Here is a 17,253-nt window from a genome sequence, read left to right as displayed (position 1 = left end):
ACTTATTAAGCTAACTTAATAAATCTGAGCATCAATTATGTGTGAAATTACTTCAACTGCACTGTTTGTATATGTAAATAAATCCCAAAGCTTTCTGAAGTCACATTTTTAACTTGATTCTACTTGTAAAAACCAAAGCTCCTTTCTTTCATAACTTGGTTAATTAGAAGTAATGTAATTTTGAAATGTTTTTAGCTCTAAAGGCCTTTAACTTATTTAAATCAAGTGTGTAGCATAACTAAAACAACATAAGTAAAGTCAACACTGTAACTCAATATACTCTCAAAGTTTCCCTGGATTTGATCAAAGCCAAGTTATATTCACTCATTTTTTCAATTATGTACAATGTTGCAAGTTACAGTGTACCTCCTTAGTGAAACCTTGACTCTGTTCAGATAATTGTACTATTTACTATTTGTGTTTACGTTTCAGCGCCATGGCCGCAGTTCCAACTACCACAACTGGGGGCGACCTTTTCCTCCACAGTCTGGATGGAGTCGCAGGTGGACAATTATTAGCGTTCATTTAACATTTTTGTCTTCATAAATTCTTAATATGAAACCTGAACTGTCCATATGCGTGATTCATGTCTCTGCTGTCGTTTTTGCCGTTAACTGCCGCAAACGTACAGAAGATTGTCGATTTCTTTTACATAAGTTGACCATGAATACTTGTTTGTTTTTATTTCCGCTTTTCATCTTCTGCTCCTCAGGTCCAGCTCCAACAGCCTTGGTAGGAGGACCTACGGGTTCAGTGGGGCGCCCCCTGTTGGCGGCAGCCTGCGCGTGCGCAGCACCCGCTCCCCCTACTCCTACCACCACTCTTCAGAGCAGGAGTCCCTTCTCTCGCACTCTCTCCACTCACATCACTCCCATCATCCTCTGCCGCCCTCGATGTTCCTCTCCAGACATTTCGGAGGCAGACGGGATCGGCGGGCTCTTTCTCTGGAGCTCCCGGAATTGCTCCGGATGGGCGGACAAGCTCCGGCACTGCCGCCCGTTCAGATCCCCGACCACGGGAGAAAGAGCGGGTCTGGGGTGGCGGGCTCGCTCACGGGGGGCTCGGGAGCTGGCAGCGGTCTGGGAGCGGACCACCGAGACTGCAACGGCAAGGCGTCGGGTCACCACAACCATCTGATGACCGATGTCTTCCCTCAGGTCAACGCACGCAAGGACAGAACAGATCTAGACGAAGAAACAGACTATGTGAGTGGACAAGCTCCATTATTACATTCTGAGCAGTACAATACCCTTTCACCTCAGCACCTAAACGTGAATTTTATATGTCTAGTTGTTCATGTTTGCCTGGTTGACAATAAAATAGCGGTTAAACACACATATTTGTTCTCATTATTGATGAAGGCAAAGAAATTGTTTTATTTTTTCCTGTTGGTTTGTTGTTTGGTTTGCTTGGGGTTTAGTGAGATGTGAATAATGACATGTCTGTAATTAATTATTAGATGGATTTTCACCAGTTCATAATCTGTTAAATCATACTTGATTACTTCAACCTGTTCAAAAACTGCAGGTGGAAATTAGCATTTTCTTGCCATAATCTCCCGTCTTAAAGGTTAAAGAAATGTTGTACATCGTCTATGTGTAAATAACTAAACAGTATATAAAACAATACAGTGTTATTGTTTTTGTTTTTCTTTGCTTTCAGGAAACTTACAACTTTGCACACCTTTTATTTCTACCATTATACCAGATTCTTATTAACTCCCTTCTCGGTTTTCATTAAAGAGTTGGTGCTTCCGTATCCAGAAGATGATGGAGGTTTACAAACCAGACTGGTGTGAGACTAGAGAGGACTGGTCTGTCTACATGTTCTCTCCTCAAAACAAGTGAGTGCAAACAATCTTTTAATTTCTAAAGATCAAAGATGATTTGAGTAAAATGCATAATTTTTTTAAATGTTGTTGGTTAGGTCTAAACACAAAAAGTTATCAAAAAGAATGCAGTTTTACAAAATCCACAACATGAAATCAGCTGAGAGGTACCGATGTAAAGTTTAAGAAATCATTGGAGTGAATGAGACAAAATATTTAGGCTTTTTGTAAAAGTATATGTATAGCAAAATATTAGGGTCATTGCAGACAAAAAATAAATAAATTTCCACTACAACAAAACACAATTTTAATTAATCCGAGAAACTTTCTATAAAAGTTGAAAATGTGCAAGGAACTTAGAAATTTTGAGATTAATCTCAGAAATTTTCCAAACGTCATACATTTTCAACTTTTGCAAATTTGGACTTTTTCTGAGTTTCCAAAGTCAAAAATGTTTGACTTTAAAAAACAGAACATTTCTGAAGGTAATTAAAAATTTCAGAGTTTCATTTTGGGAGAAATTAACTTCTTTTTTTCTATCTACAATGGCCCTAATACACTGTTGTGCATATACATATATGAATATGTATCAACTATTAACAATTTAGTTTTGCAGTCAATTGTGTTCATTTATTATTAAACAAAGCTTAAACACAGAAATGCCAAGTGAGACCAGCATTGAGAGGAAAACTGTTTATTGACAGAGCAGAGATAAACACAGGAAATCAATCTACAAAGCAATCTTCACAGGCAGGGCTCAATTAAAGGCTAAATCTAGAATGGAGACGTAATCATCAGTGATGGGGGTTTGGGAAATGAAAATAAATTATGACAAACTTGCTGCACAGGTGGGTGAAGTTGTTGGCAGAACAACTATCTATGCACGTCAGAACTGCATGAATAACACTTCACATTATCGGTAATAGAAAATCCCAAGAAACAAAACTGAAGTTATGTTTGGTCTAGAGTCAGGTCAGTACACGTCTTCAGCTAAAAAAGCTAGAAATTAATGATCAGGTTTGAAATATGGGCCTACTGATGGACCTGAACCTACATAGCCACATAAAGACGGTTACGAAGTCGGCGTTCTTTTACCTGAAGAAACATTTCTAGGATTAGAGGTCTAATGCCTCAGCAAGATCTAGAGAAACTTATCCATGCTTTTATCTTTAGTTGCATTGATTACTGCAACAGTGTCTTCACATCCTGAACGCTGCTGCTGGTGTTCTGACTAAAACCAGGAAGTTAGAGCACATAACACCAGTTCTGAAGTCCCTACATTGGCTCCCTGTAGCTCAGAGGATAGACTTTAAAATACTGTTGTTGATTTATAAATCACTGAACAGCCTAGCACCACAATACATTAAAGATCTGCTGTTGCTGTACCAACCTTCCAGATCCCTCAGGTCTTCTGGTTCTGGTTCTGGTTCTGCTCTGCATCCCCAGAACCAAATGAGGAGGAGCAGCATTCAGCTTCTATGCACCACAAATCTGGAACAAACTTCCAGAAAACTGAAACACTGACAGAACTGCCTTGTTGTTAAACTTGGCCTAAGTAAACTTGACCTGACATCATGGTGTAGGACTGATTATTTTTACCAGCATGACATGGCAGCTGGTCAGACTTGGTGGAAAGATAAAAAGTACTAAATAAAGGCCAATACTGGTAGAAAACCTGTTAGTGGCTTCAAAAGAGCTGAATAGAGTTACCTTTGAACAAAGCTACACTGGAAGCTCTATGCTGGCAGAGTTTCAGTCTTCACTCAGAGTCACCAGAGAAACTGTCAAACAAACGCCCTCCATTCTGACTCACCTTAACCCATTTTCAGAAGATGACTGGGGAAATTTCAGTCTGTAGATGCGCAAGGAAAATAGAATAAAAATAAAACGTTGAACGCATCCAGTGGTTTCTGCAGCGTTACTGAATGTTTAGAGAAAGTAGTCTGCTGGCAGGACATCATTTTTTCAGTCCCAAATTCTGATCAATTGGGATGTTTCTCCAATAACTATGACTAAAACAAAAAACAACATCTGCTGCCCTTTATTCAAGCCAGTGCAGGATTAGCACTGACTTGAGCTTGGGATGTAAATGCCACAGATGTAACTCGTCAGAGGGGAGAACAATGTGGCGGGCATGTGTCCTCATTGTGTTGAGGTGCGCTTTGGCAAAACGGTTCGGCTAATCCTCTTTGTTTAGCGCTCCGGTGCAAAGAAAGGCTGTTTTCTCAGTAAGACTTAAAAGCCTTAAAGCTGCAGTGTGGGAACTTTTATAAATAATATTTTTCTTTTAAAGATATTTCTTAAAAATGTCACCGTGTCGTGACGGTTTGTTATAATGGCAACAACCTGAGCTACTATTGCCATCTGAAGAAACCACTCCTGACCAAAAACAACCAATCAGAGCCAGGGGGAGGGGCTTAGCACTTTCAGGTAAGCTCATGTATTCGCTGCTAAATGTGCGAAAACCGGAGAAACTACTCACCATTACAGGAAAACCGTTTACCTGCCGTTTTTGGTGGCTACGCTAACTAGCCTGAGAATTCACAAGCACTAAGGCCCGCCTCCTGGCTCTGATTGGTTGTTTCTAGTTAGCACTGTTAGAAGACAGAGGATCTTAATTTTTTTTTACACATTTTCTGTCTCATGTCGTACTGTGACGACATAGTGACATTTTCAACAAATGTGTAAAAACATATATCCTTTTATAAGTTACTGAAGCTTTCAAAAAAACACAAAGGTTTGGAAATGTTTAAGACCTCACTGGAAGATTGAGGAACGAGCAGGCAGTCAATTTTCAAATCATTTCAGTTCCAAAAGAGAAAATGTCTCTCTGGTTCCACAAATGGCATAATAAAGAAAAAAATAATGCAGCACGTTTCTTCGGTGGCTGAGCTGTTGCTTTTCCAGAGGCTGCAGAAAATTCCCCATGAACACTGCAAGAAAGAAAAATCACTGTCCTCCACTCTCTCGCTCACTCACCCGACTCCCAGCCTGCTGATGGCCACTTAAGGGAAGCCAGGCCCCAGGACGGTGTGTTGGCACGCCGGCAGGTGCCATCTGTCAAGCACCCATTTTGTGTTCCGCGCTTGCGTTCAGCCACATCTCTGGTAATATCTTGCTGCCCGTTGATACATGTGTTCATAGGGGCTCCGCATATGCGTGTGTGGGAGTGTGTGAGCATATGTACATCGTTGCCTTGTTTATGCCTCACTCCATTTTGCACGCTTGGGTCTGTGTGTGTAGGCATTTGCGTATGTTTGTGTAAAAAGTCGACCCGGGTGGAGCTAAAAAACTGGGAAAGAAGACAAACTTGTGGTGATTTCACAGCGGACGGTCCGGCAGACTCGGTTCAATTGGGGACTGACCCTGCAACATTCGCTTAGATTTCCAGCTGCTGCGGATCACTTTCACACTGCACTGTCCAACAAACCACTCTTTGAAAAGCCCTTTCACCTCCTCACCTGTGGTGGCGCTGCTTCAAAAACCACTGAAGAAAAAGACTTGAAAACCTCTGCACAACTTCCTTCTTTGCAAAATGTAAAACCAAAATGGAGGAAAGTTTAATTTTGGTGGTTGTAGGATTTGTTTTTTTTTTTTTTTTTTGACAAAACACCACGAGCCGTTTCTCCCTTTAGCATTAGACTCACATATTTGCTTTGGTTGTATTTACCAAATACAACCAAAGACAGGACTGGTTGTCCTGTCTTTGGAGAGGTCTCCAGTCCTTTTGCATCTATCTATCCATTCAAAACTCGTTCACTTCTGTGTTTTTTTGTTTGTTTATGTTTTGTTTTGTTTGTTTGTCTTGGGCTGGGGGTTTTATACATTTAGCATCCCGGTCCACACTCCACTCCAGTAGATAACGGTAATGCACATCAATACGTTGCTTTCCAACCGCCATAAAAAAAGAAGAGGAGTTCACTTCACCCGAACTGAGACCGAGGCTTGTAGGCGGACCGCAGTTTGCTTGTTTAGTCTGAATCAGAGTTCTGCTACGCCTCGGCAAGCGAACCGAACTTCTCAGGCAAACCTGCTAAAGTTTGGTTAAACAGACTAAATGGGGCTGGTGTGAATCCATCCTAACGTAGAAACAAGCCACTCAGGTGGGTTGTGTGGTCGTTATCAGTGCCGTTGAGGATGGGATAGCCTCAGTCACGTCAATAGATAAACAGACAGCGTATCCTGGTCTGCAGGAAAGGCAGCCAGATTAGCTAATTGATTTCCTCTGCCGAAGCGCAGCAGCAGGTATAACGAGGTTCCTCAAGTTGTTTGGCCTTTATGTCCACAAAGCAGCACCTCATGGCTTTCTGGTGGTGTATGAAGTTAATATAGTTCTCTTCTTATACATAGTGTGGGCACGACCCGTGTCTAATTTTCTAGAAAGAGAACAGCACAACTCTGAGTGCAGTGCTTTGTTTTATGTTTTTATTCTCCTAAGATTTTCCCTTTCTTTCAAAAACGTTTGCCTTTTATTTTATTTATTTATTTTTATTTTTTTTACCCTAAAGACCAAATTAATTGCTTGGAATTAAATGAAGCCAAGCTTGCCAAAACAATACTTTGTACAGTAATTGGACAGATGCTTGGTAATTTCCTATACTCTTGAGCTGTTCATGGATTCTGAAGAAAAAAAACAAAAAATAACTAAGATAATTACTGTTTAAGAACTATGAAATGGATAAAGTCGAACAAAACTACATACTTAAGAAGTAAATGTTTTTCTTTGTTTTTCTACAAATATAATTAGAAACGTTTTACTGGTATTTAACCTATATCATTCCTATATTTCTTATAAAAACCCAATGTGGTCAACTTCGAAAGTCTCCTAATTGGAATAATCATTCTTGTATGCATAACTTAATCTAAACCACTTTGTGAAGGCTTCGTAGGTGTCCATTTGGTCTATTTGGCTGTGTGTTTTCGATGTAAAACGCAGGCAAGAAGCAAAATGAAGAGATTTAATGATAGACTTAACTTTTAGTAAAACTAGAACTGGAAGTTGGAACATGAAGCCAACAAAAGACCAAGAAAACCAGAAGATTCGATTGTTGTGACGAGGCACAGACAAGAGACTGAATAGTGGTGCTGAGTCAGAAATCTGAGAGCAAAAATCATATGCAGGGGTCAGCAACTCCAGTTGTCTGAGTGCCACTGTTCTGCAACTTTTGTTGGCAAACCTGCTCCAACACGCCTAAATCAAATAAATAGGCGATAACCAGGATTTTCTGAAAACTGCTGACAATGCCAAGGAGGTAATTCAGGACTGGAGTTACAGACCGCTGATGTAATGGACTGAAAGTTTGAACAGAAACTACACACACACAGAAAACAGAACACAATATGAGTGACCCTAAGACGGAGAAAACAGGAAGTAAACAGAGTAGAAATCTTACTTTTCAAAATAAAACTTTCTAACAATGGTGAGAACGTCAACAACAAAAGACTAAACAAAAGCACGTCATCTGAAACATGAGCACAGAACATATAATACAAAATATCATGATGAGATGTTTTGGAACTATTTAGACTGAAACATAGCCATGTGTTGGAATTTGAAAAGTATTTTTGAAAATCTATGTGAAGCTCTAATTTACTCTTATTTTATCTCTGTCCTCTCAGATTCAGGCTTCTCTGTCAGTCCATCATTGCTCATAAGCTCTTTGATTACGTGGTCCTGGTCTTTATCTTCCTCAACTGCATCACAGTGGCTCTGGAGAGGCCCAAGATACTTCAAGGAAGCCTGGTAAGAACAAAAATTGTCAGCGTTACTTATTATTCTCTACACGCAGCAAACTTTGCAGTGTTAAATATGCAGTGTCAGATTTTATTGACTCTTTCAGAGCTGAACAACAGATTGAGTTAAGCGTTAATACCAACCTGACAAAGACAAAATACACTTGTTAAAATTAACTCTTTAAGTGCTGAATTGTTTGACTCTTTAAGCAAAAACTAGCTATTAACTCACTCTTCACAAACTAGCACGGCTAGTGCACAAATTAGCTGGCTAAACTAGCTAGCCTGCTAGTTTGTGCACTAGCTAGCTGTGCACAGATTTAGAAGGAAAGTCAGGTAGTCTTTCATTCTACAAAATAGCATAACTATTGATATGTTTGATTGAACTTTAAAATCACTTCTATTTTAACAGCTTTTAAATGGCTACTACAGAAAACATAGATACATTAGTTACAACAGAAGCTTCTAGCTACAGTTGCTTCTAGCTACAAATAGCTACTTGTATTTTAAAGTTCTTAAAATACAAGTGATTCTGAAGTTCAAACTTAGTAAAAGTTGGAAGGAAACTGAAGAAGGAAAGTCAACCCAACTATTGTACATAAAATGACTCTAGAAAAGAGAAAATTATTGTTTACCATCTAACCATTTAACAATCCAAAGCATGGACTATTTATGCTTTTATTGCAGTATTTTTTAATAACCATTGATTTCAGCCCTTGACTTGAATCGTGTTTTCGCTCCTGATCCTGATGTAATCCAGTTTAATTGACCTTATTAGTATAAACAAGAATCTAATTCATGAATGCTCTTTAAGAGAGTTCCTCAACAATCCTACATTTTTCAACAGTTCATTATGTTCTGACATCTCGGTGTATTTTTGATGTGATGCTAAGCAGTTATTTCAAGCAAGTGATGCAATTAAATTGAATCTGAACACTTCTGGCAAGTTTAAGATCCAAATCGCTGTTATCTGACAACTCCTGTCAGTGAGGCTTCAGAGCACAGCAGAGGATTAACATTTACGATGTGTTTTGAATATTTTTTTGCTTTGAACCTTCTAGGTGGGTCAAACAATTATTAAACTGTATCAAACAATTAAAATAAAAAGGATTTTTCCTTTTTTTTTCTATATCCATCAAACTATTTCTATTTTCTATTTGCACTGTAGGAAAGACTGTTACTCACTCTTTCAAACTACATCTTTACGGCCATCTTTGTTGCAGAGATGACAGTCAAGGTAAAACGCTTCCAACTCTTTTTGTCTTATTTTGTTTTTCCTTATTTTGCTGTAGTTCTGCCTGTTTTGCTGTCATTTTAGTCATTTCTTTCTTAACACATTATCTTAGCTGCATTAGACATTTCTTTTGGTCCTAAATGACAATAGTTGTGTTTCTATTAAATATAGAATTGCTGGAATTGAAATTATGAAAATACATTTGCTTAATGGAAACATCATTTTGCTAAAACTCACATTTTCCAGTGAAAGGTTTTTGTGGTGTATTTTGTGAAACTGCAATTGAAACACTTTTTTCTACATCACATGAGTAACATGATCAACAACCGCAAGTTACTGCTGGCAAAAACAACAAAGAAGAAAACAACAGGAAGAAGGATGATTTTTTTTTTTTTTTCAGACAATCCGCTGCTGGCTGCACCAGAGCTCTCACAGCATCACACAGTTCACACAAAGTTGTGTGTCAATCTAAAATGTTGAATGCACAGCTTTTCTGCAAAATGGCCGACTACAATTTCCCCAAAACGCCACATACGTAGTCGCTCCCCAGTACCAGGGGGTTGTTAGGGGCTGAGTTATGAAAATATCTCATGTAACTCTTCACATCAGTCGCTGCCATGACTTTTATTGACTTATTGCATGAACAAGCTTATTCACACGTGATTTTAATTTCATGGAAACACTGCAATTGCAAAATTGTGTTTTTTTCACATTGACTGAATATAGACAAATACTCGCACATTGGAAGCTTAGCTAGCGTTACCTTTTTAATTTTGTTCTGGATCTTGTATCTTCAGGCCATTCTTTTACTGTATCTCTTTTATTTTCTTCCATCTACCCATCCACCTATCCCTTTTTTCCTTAACTGTTTATCCTCTAGTTTCCTAATAAGCTCCCCCTGTTGGTTTGTACTGATAACTCTCCACCTTGGTGTTTTAATCAGTTGCACTTGTATCATTACTGATGGGCAACCAGATAACGAATTTATTTAGAAGACTTTCATTCTTCAGCTGGCCTTCAGCCACTCCTGAACCTAACATTAAAAATACACATGCTTTCTGCTTTATCCTTTTTGCCTTGTAGAAGACATTAAACCATCCATTATTAAGATCGTTGAGTCTTCGGGCCTTCTCTGCACCAGTAGAAATCCTACAATGATTTTTTTATGATAATGAAGGCATGTCTAGCAGATAACTTAGATTGTGACAGTGTATGGTTCACTGCTACTGCTGGATGGAGCTGGCTGCAGTCTTGTGTTCCTTTCTTATAACTTCCCCTTTCTTTATTTTCCCAATTTGTAATTTAATCAAAGTAGCTCCATTATTATCTTTCAATTTGCTGCTCCATTTGCACTCTCAGATCTGGTTTCAAGTGTCTTTCTACTACTTTTCTTGCGTCGTACCTATACATTGCTGTGCCATCCGTCTAACTTGTGACTTTTTTCAGATTCAGTTTAATTCAGTTTAGTTTTGTCTTAAAGCACCAACTCGGAAAACTGGCCCAATCCCATGGATTATACAGAAATGCACAAAACATTAAAATCACACTGACACAATGACACAAAATGGACAGCTTTAATACAAGACAGACACATTTCATTTACTATGACATTTGCTGGGCTGCACAGTGGCGCAGTTGGTAGAGCTGTTGCCTTGCAGCAAGAAGGTTCTGGGTTCGATTCCCGGCCTGGGGTCTTTCTGCATGGAGTTTGCATGTTCTCCCTGTGCATGTGTGGGTTTTCTCCGGGTACTCTGGTTTCCTCCCACAGTCCAAAAACATGAATGTCAGGTTAATTGGCCTCTCCAAATTGCCCCTGGGTGTGAGTGTGAGTGTGTGTGTGCATGGTTGTTTGTCCTGTGTGTCTCTGTGTTGCCCTGCGACAGACTGGCGACCTGTCCAGGGTGAACCCCGCCTCTYGCCCGAAACGTTAGCTGGAGATGGGCACCAGCAACCCTCCCGACCCCACTAAGGAACAAGGGTGCAAGAAAATGGATGGATGGATGACAATTGCTCTATGTAAAACAAAAAAAGCATTAAATTACTGATTTCCCAGCAGTCTCTCTGGTGGGCCAAGCAGGTGGTGACAGTGCAAAGAAATGACTTCCATGTCTCATCAGAAACCGTCCAGCAAACCAGGTTTAGTGCGACACCTGATTAGAAGATCGAGAAAACAATAGTGGTCCAGAATCACGCTATATGAGTATGTATATCAAAATATGTATATGTATATCTGAGTATGTAGAGTTAAAGTCAGCAGCTGCTCACTTAGTGGCTTGGTCTAAGAAAAAAAAATTAGTTAAACCAGGATAGAGAAATAATTATTGTGGTAACCGGTAACAGACGGAGATGTGAACAGAGATGATAATGGAGCAGAATTTCGCTAGCAGTGGGACAAAGTGTCTCTCTCTTCTTTTGAGCATATCGGTTTTCTAAATTCCCTGTTTCTAGTGACTATTTATTAAAATTCCAAGATATACATTTTTCTCACATCAAGAGCCTTCCTCACTAAAGCAAATGTAACTATCTTAGCATCTTTAAAGAGCCTAGCTTTTTAGAATATATTTGCTGATGTCGGCCATTAGACTCCATTTAAACGCATCATGAGTAACTTAATCTTTCTTCCAACTATCCAACTATTTCTTTGAGTTCCAGGGCCGTCTGAGGTTGTGATTTCTGATTAATGCCATTTCGTGTCTGGGTTTCCTTCAGATCTGCATCATTAGATTTTCTTAAAAGCTGAATAAATTAGGCTGAAAGAAATTGGATCAAAAAGACGGGCCGGTGTCTTGCTTTTCAGCCATGCCACAGTCACTGAGTCGGACACGCCGAACACAATGATTGCCATTTCCCAAAGAGCTCTTCAGAAACTTCATTTCCAGTCCACCCTTAACAAGTACTAGTTTTAAATTCAGTTCAGCCATAACAGGTTCAAATGAATCAACACATCGCAATAGTGAGAAAATCTTCAGTTTCAGCTTAAGCTATCCATACGTCCATTGTCAAAAGCTGATTATTCTTGTAGGGTGGCAGATGATGGTGGTGTGTTGACTCTATGTAGGGTGTGTGTGTTGATAGTACTTATGATTTAAAGTTTGCTTTATATTCCAACCACTTCTGAAATATCAATAGGCAATTTGTAAAATAATATGCCGTTCTCATCAGTCCAGTAGAATCATTTCAATGTTTAGCATCGCAGACGCAGGTAATCCCATTTTAACCTGAAAAAACACTTAAAGAGCAAGTCCAATAATAGCAGAGATGACTGAAATATCAGACTGTAAATGGAGTTTGACTGCAATTTAAAAGTGAATTTATTGTGACACACTGCGTGTCACACCGCTGACAGCGTAAGAAAAGCACTGGGTAACCTTTGTCACTGTTGGCATTGAAGTGCCAGACGTCCAATGAATCATGTGTTATCGGGGTGATGTTTAATCTGCTTTATTTATATCCTGAGGCATTCCAATAGTAGCCGTGGAGCCTCAGTGTAACCAGACTGCTATTAATAACAGAACAGACATGTTGTAACTCCATATGTACGTTGTCAAAACCAGAGTAGAAACCTGATTTATGGGATGTGGTTTGGACTCACTGCTGTACAGTTTGGATCAGTGTGGAAAGATAAAGGCTTTTTTTTGGATGCCATATTTTAGAATACTTTGTTGGGTTCTTAACAAGGCCTATCTTGTTGAATCTTATACTCTATTATCTGGATAACAAGGAAGCTTCTCTTTCAAGGCTTTTGTTACTGCCCATGACATGGTGGTGCAAGTTTTTTTCACAAGTTTGTCTAATTTTATGATAAATGCAACTCAGGCCTGGTGTTTATTTCGTTAAAGCTAACAACATAATGAAAACTGAAATTGAGAAAACATTTTCATTTACTAGAATAAGTAAAAACTGTAACTAATGGGGTGAAACTCTATGTAACTGGAACTAAATTGTGCATTTATAAAACTAAGACATACTGGAATTATAGACATATCCTTTGTTTTCATATTTATGAATCTATACATCAGCTGCTGACACTCCATGTTCCTTCTGGTGGCTATGCTATGCTAGTCCGCAAAATGGCAAAAGTTGAGTTGTTCAACAATAATTAAATTTTTTTTTTTTAAATGGTATCTTCAGTTGAGTGTTCATTGCCTAATAGATGTATCCATAGTCATGATACAGCACTTTGGTTAATTTTTAGTTGCTGAATTCAAAAAGGTCAAAGTATGAAAAAACTAAAATCACTATAACCAATAAAAACTAAAGCTAAACAATATTTAACTAATGAGTAATAAAAACTAGCAAACACACTCTAAAAACTAGTTAAGATTCATTGAATTAGACAAAAAGTCACAATGAAATGAAACTAAAATAAAATAAAAAGCCCAAAACTGTTATAACTGTGGTGTGAAATTTATTGTATTATAGAACAATAAAACACAATGATGCAATTATGGTCATATGCCAATGAAATGCTTCTGATTTATTTCCACGTCACTTGATACATATAATATGCGTATAATTATATTAACATATTAACATTATTTAGTTTTTATAAAAGATTTACATTTGTTACTTCTCTTTTTCATTCTATTCCACTGAGATTTTGTTGGGACTTAAAAATGCTACAAACCCCCCCAAAAAAGTTGCATTTCACATGTTTCCGATGACATCTCTTATTTTTGGTCTTGGATCTACCATTCCTTTCACTCCATCTTTGACTTTTTTTCCATACGTTTCTTCACCACACCTGACTTCTGCATTTTCAATTCACTGACTGATGGCTGCCTCACACTTTCCTCAGCGTAGCGTCTTTCTATTTCTCTCTGAAGAATTTGCACTGCAATGTTTTTTTCTTTCAGCAAGAGTTTGTTATATTAAATCAGAGCAAAAAAATAATATGCAAAAGCCAGCAATTTAGCCACATCTTTGTTATTTGTGCCTGTATCAAGAAATTTAATCAAAGGGGCAGTATTATGTAAAATCTATTTTTTTGAGTTTTACATTGTTATAATGTTATCATAGTATGTTATAGAACAGTGCACCAGTCCGCCCTCTCGACTTCCCCACTCTGCTGCTTCAGACTAGCCAGGAGCAATTAGCAAACACCTGTTGGAACTTCATCTGCTGACCTCATTGTAGGAGCTACTTCTCACTGAAACGCTGATAAAAATGTTGCTAAAGAGTTAATAGAGGAGCCATGTTGTGATGACTTCCTGACAGCGGAGTTTCAGGAAGTGTATGATTTTTGTAAAGAGACAGAGGCCCAATTTCAAGGCATTAAATTGCATTAAATCAGATATCTTTTAAGTCGGATTTGATATGAACAGCATTTTTATAACAACTGAAGGTCGCCACAGTTACTTGACTGTGCTATAAAATGACACTGTGACTGGAAAACACATTATGCTGTCCCTTTTTAAGAAGATTTTGTAAGCAAAAGCTGAATAGTGTCCTCTTGGCAGTCCAACAGAAAAAATGGGTTCAATTTAACTGAGCTTTACAAATCAAACAAACAAAGAAAAAAACTAGATTACAGCTAATTTTAGATTTCACAAACTAAATGACTTTTTCTCACAGGCCCAAGTTTAAATAACTTCTCTTCATCAGTTCATTAAAGTTAGTTAATGTTTTTAAGAACAATTTCATTTTACCATGTTAGCCAGACGTTGGCCAACAGTTTCTGGCTAACGCAAATTATTAGACAGAAACACTACTTTAGTTGTTGTAAAAACACTTAAGGTAGTATTTTTAGAACATCTTTTGCATTTGCTTTAGTTATCTTTGTGTGACATTGAAGTTTGCCAAAATTAGCTCAGACATTTTTACAACACATTAAACACCAAAGATTGCGTGTGTCTGATGAGTCGTCTGCTCATGTGGGTTGTGTCTCCGTTGTTTTTCTCCCAGGTTGTGTCCATGGGCCTGTACCTGGGAGAGACGGCGTACCTGAGGAGCAGCTGGAACATCCTGGACGGCTTCCTGGTCTTTGTGTCTCTGATTGATATTGTCGTGTCAATGGCAGGAGGCGCTAAGATCCTGGGAGTCCTGCGGGTTCTCCGGTTGCTCAGGACGTTACGGCCTCTCAGGTTAGTGACAAATGGACAAAATCAGATCCTTTCTTTTTTTTTTGTTACAGTGATATTGATGAAAACGTATTACCGTGTTTCCCCGATAGTAGGACACCCCCGATTGTAAGACGTATCAAGGGTTTCAGGGGGGTCGGCTAATATAAGCCGTACCCCAAAAGTAAGACGTACCCCGAAAGTAACGAAAGTAAGACGTATGTCTTACTTTCGGGGAAACACGGGGGTATTGCTGCCTCCCTCTCATCTAGCTGCGCGCCGCCTCCTCCCCACGTCCGCACCGTCCCCCTCTCCATACGTCACCGCGCCGTCCCCTGCACTTCCTTTTATAAAACTGTTTTGTGGTGAATACAATACTGTTCAGGTTGTTAATAAATGTTAATTTTATGGTTAAAACAAAAAATGCGACAATTTTTTTCCAATATAAGACATACCCCGAAAGTAAGACATAGTGGGGCTTTTAGGGATAAAAAGAAAGTAAGACACTGTCTAACTTTCGGGGAAACACAGTAGTTCCCCTGGCAGATTATTTCCCCTGTAACATCGGGAAAATGTCTTGTTTGTAAGTTTATCTGCCAAAGGAACAAGTAGTTTTTCGTCAGTATTAAGGAATTATTTACTTAATTCAAACTCCTATAGCTATAGTTTCGTCTTATTTTAAGTGTAATAAGAAAAACAGTCTAACAATACTAAGATTTGGTGTTTTTGCAATGTAGTACTTCAACTGACAAATATAAGCATGTTGCCTAAATACTACAAAGTCTGTCAAAAGTCTTACCTAGAGAAAATGCATAGTAAAAAAAACAGCAACTCATCTCTGAGTAGTTGCCAGGCAACATGCCCACCACCACCTCCAACTACTGCTCCCAGCCAAGCAAAAAATAGTCTGGGACCCGACCCGTCTGCCAGACATGGCGCTATCTGTCCGTCCATCTATTATCTTTACTCGGTTAGTCCTCTCCGGGGTCGTCAAGGGCCTGGAGACTGACGGCTGACACTAGACAGGAGTCAGGGTTCAATCTGGACAGTCCATCACAGGTCCAACACAGAGAGCGCGGTCTGACTCGGAGCGGGTAAAAGTCAGTGAGTTAACTGCTTTCTCCTCCCCTTCACTACCTCTTTGTTACTGAATGCAAAGTCTCCTTTGTAGTGCAATTTTTTTTTTTTTTTTTTTTAAATCTTCTTTCTAGGTCTGTCACGCTCATATTCTGTGTGAAATCATGTAAATAAAAAGGAAAATGCCATCACAGCACTGGTTTCAATTCATGACGGTCTAATAAGCAGACTAATGAAATACAAATATTGCTCTATACAAGAGTAAAAAACCTAAATCTTGGCGACTTTGTGACTCTCAAGTCTCTCAGTCTTTGTTTTGACCTCTCTATTAATGACTCTGGAGCTTAACTTACTGTCCTTCTCATCGTGGTGGAAAAATAAACTTGGTACATCATTCAGGTTTGTTCCCCAAATTCCAGTTGTTGTTTTGTTTTAATTATTGCTCTTACTCTTCAGACTAGAATCCATTTTCTTGGAGCTATTTGGAGCTATGCTGACGATTGAAGACCAACATACATCCGTCTTACAAACATACCTTATTTTCTTTTAATTTTGAAGCAAAAAGCTCCTTTTTGTCTCACTATATTTATACTCCATAGAAACAAGAAATTCTAGATTCCTATTTAAAGGTTTTAAGACACTTTAAACAACCTCAAGATGTGTATCTTAAAGGTTGTTAGGATCCAGGTGGTGGGGATTAGTTTTTTCCTTTTCAGTACTTCACCAGTCCACCTGAGGGAGCCATCGGGTCACTCTGCTGGAGAGGCGTGCCCGCAGACTCCCAACTACCCGCACCTGAGGGGAATCATCGTTTGGAGCAGTATATAATCAGCAGACAGCCAACACTTCCTTGCCAGAGTGTTTGCCAGTTTTGGTACTCGAGCCCCTCAGTGTGATTTGACTAAATCTTCTTGTGTTTTGACCCGAGTCTGTTCAGGTTCTCAACCTACTCTCGTGACCTTACCCTCAGGAATCCTTTGGAGCCCACCAGTCCAGAAGWATCCATCTGTGACGCCTCTGCTGCCGACTCAGCTGCTCCCCTGTGGGGACACACCTGACCTGCCACCCTCCAACGTCTGGTTCCTTCCCAACCTGCCTCCATAGCTCTCTCCACTGCCTGGAACCCCGTTCCTCCATCCAATTGTCCAAGTAAGATCTGTACGCCCAACCAGTGGTTATCTCCATTCCCTACCCCCCCCCGTGAAGCCATTTTAACCTCTCTATTCCCTTGTGTGCAGACGCACCCGGACTCCGACCCGCTGACCTCCCTAGTCGGGCTACCTTGTTTGATTTTTTGTATTTTACAATAAACACTCTTTTCA

General features: G+C 39.2%; 1 protein-coding gene and 1 long non-coding RNA gene across 6 annotated transcripts in view; both read left to right on the top strand.

Annotated features, from left to right (window-relative positions):
• The window catches only part of LOC103479941 (voltage-dependent T-type calcium channel subunit alpha-1I-like), a 200,969-nt gene that overhangs the window by 134,058 nt on the left and 49,658 nt on the right, over nt 1-17,253 (top strand). For all 5 annotated transcript variants that reach the window (XM_008434689.2, XM_008434762.2, XM_008434828.2 and 2 more), the window contains 6 exons: nt 433-503; nt 713-1,205; nt 1,743-1,843; nt 7,448-7,571; nt 8,730-8,798; nt 14,700-14,878. In XM_008434689.2, coding sequence (XP_008432911.1) covers nt 433-503; nt 713-1,205; nt 1,743-1,843; nt 7,448-7,571; nt 8,730-8,798; nt 14,700-14,878 — 1,037 coding nt within the window. The remainder of the gene's footprint in view (nt 1-432; nt 504-712; nt 1,206-1,742; nt 1,844-7,447; nt 7,572-8,729; nt 8,799-14,699; nt 14,879-17,253) is intronic.
• On the top strand, nt 16,713-17,253 carry LOC103479900 (uncharacterized). The gene is made up of 3 exons (XR_536006.2): nt 16,713-16,805; nt 16,902-17,080; nt 17,170-17,253. It is a non-coding gene; the product is annotated as an uncharacterized LOC103479900 (long non-coding RNA).

The sequence above is a fragment of the Poecilia reticulata genome, linkage group LG1, assembly GCF_000633615.1.
Source record: "Poecilia reticulata strain Guanapo linkage group LG1, Guppy_female_1.0+MT, whole genome shotgun sequence".
In the NCBI taxonomy this organism is placed as follows: Eukaryota; Metazoa; Chordata; class Actinopteri; order Cyprinodontiformes; family Poeciliidae; genus Poecilia; species Poecilia reticulata.
Note: the sequence above shows the minus strand (reverse complement) of the source record. Positions and strands in the feature narration are given on the sequence as shown.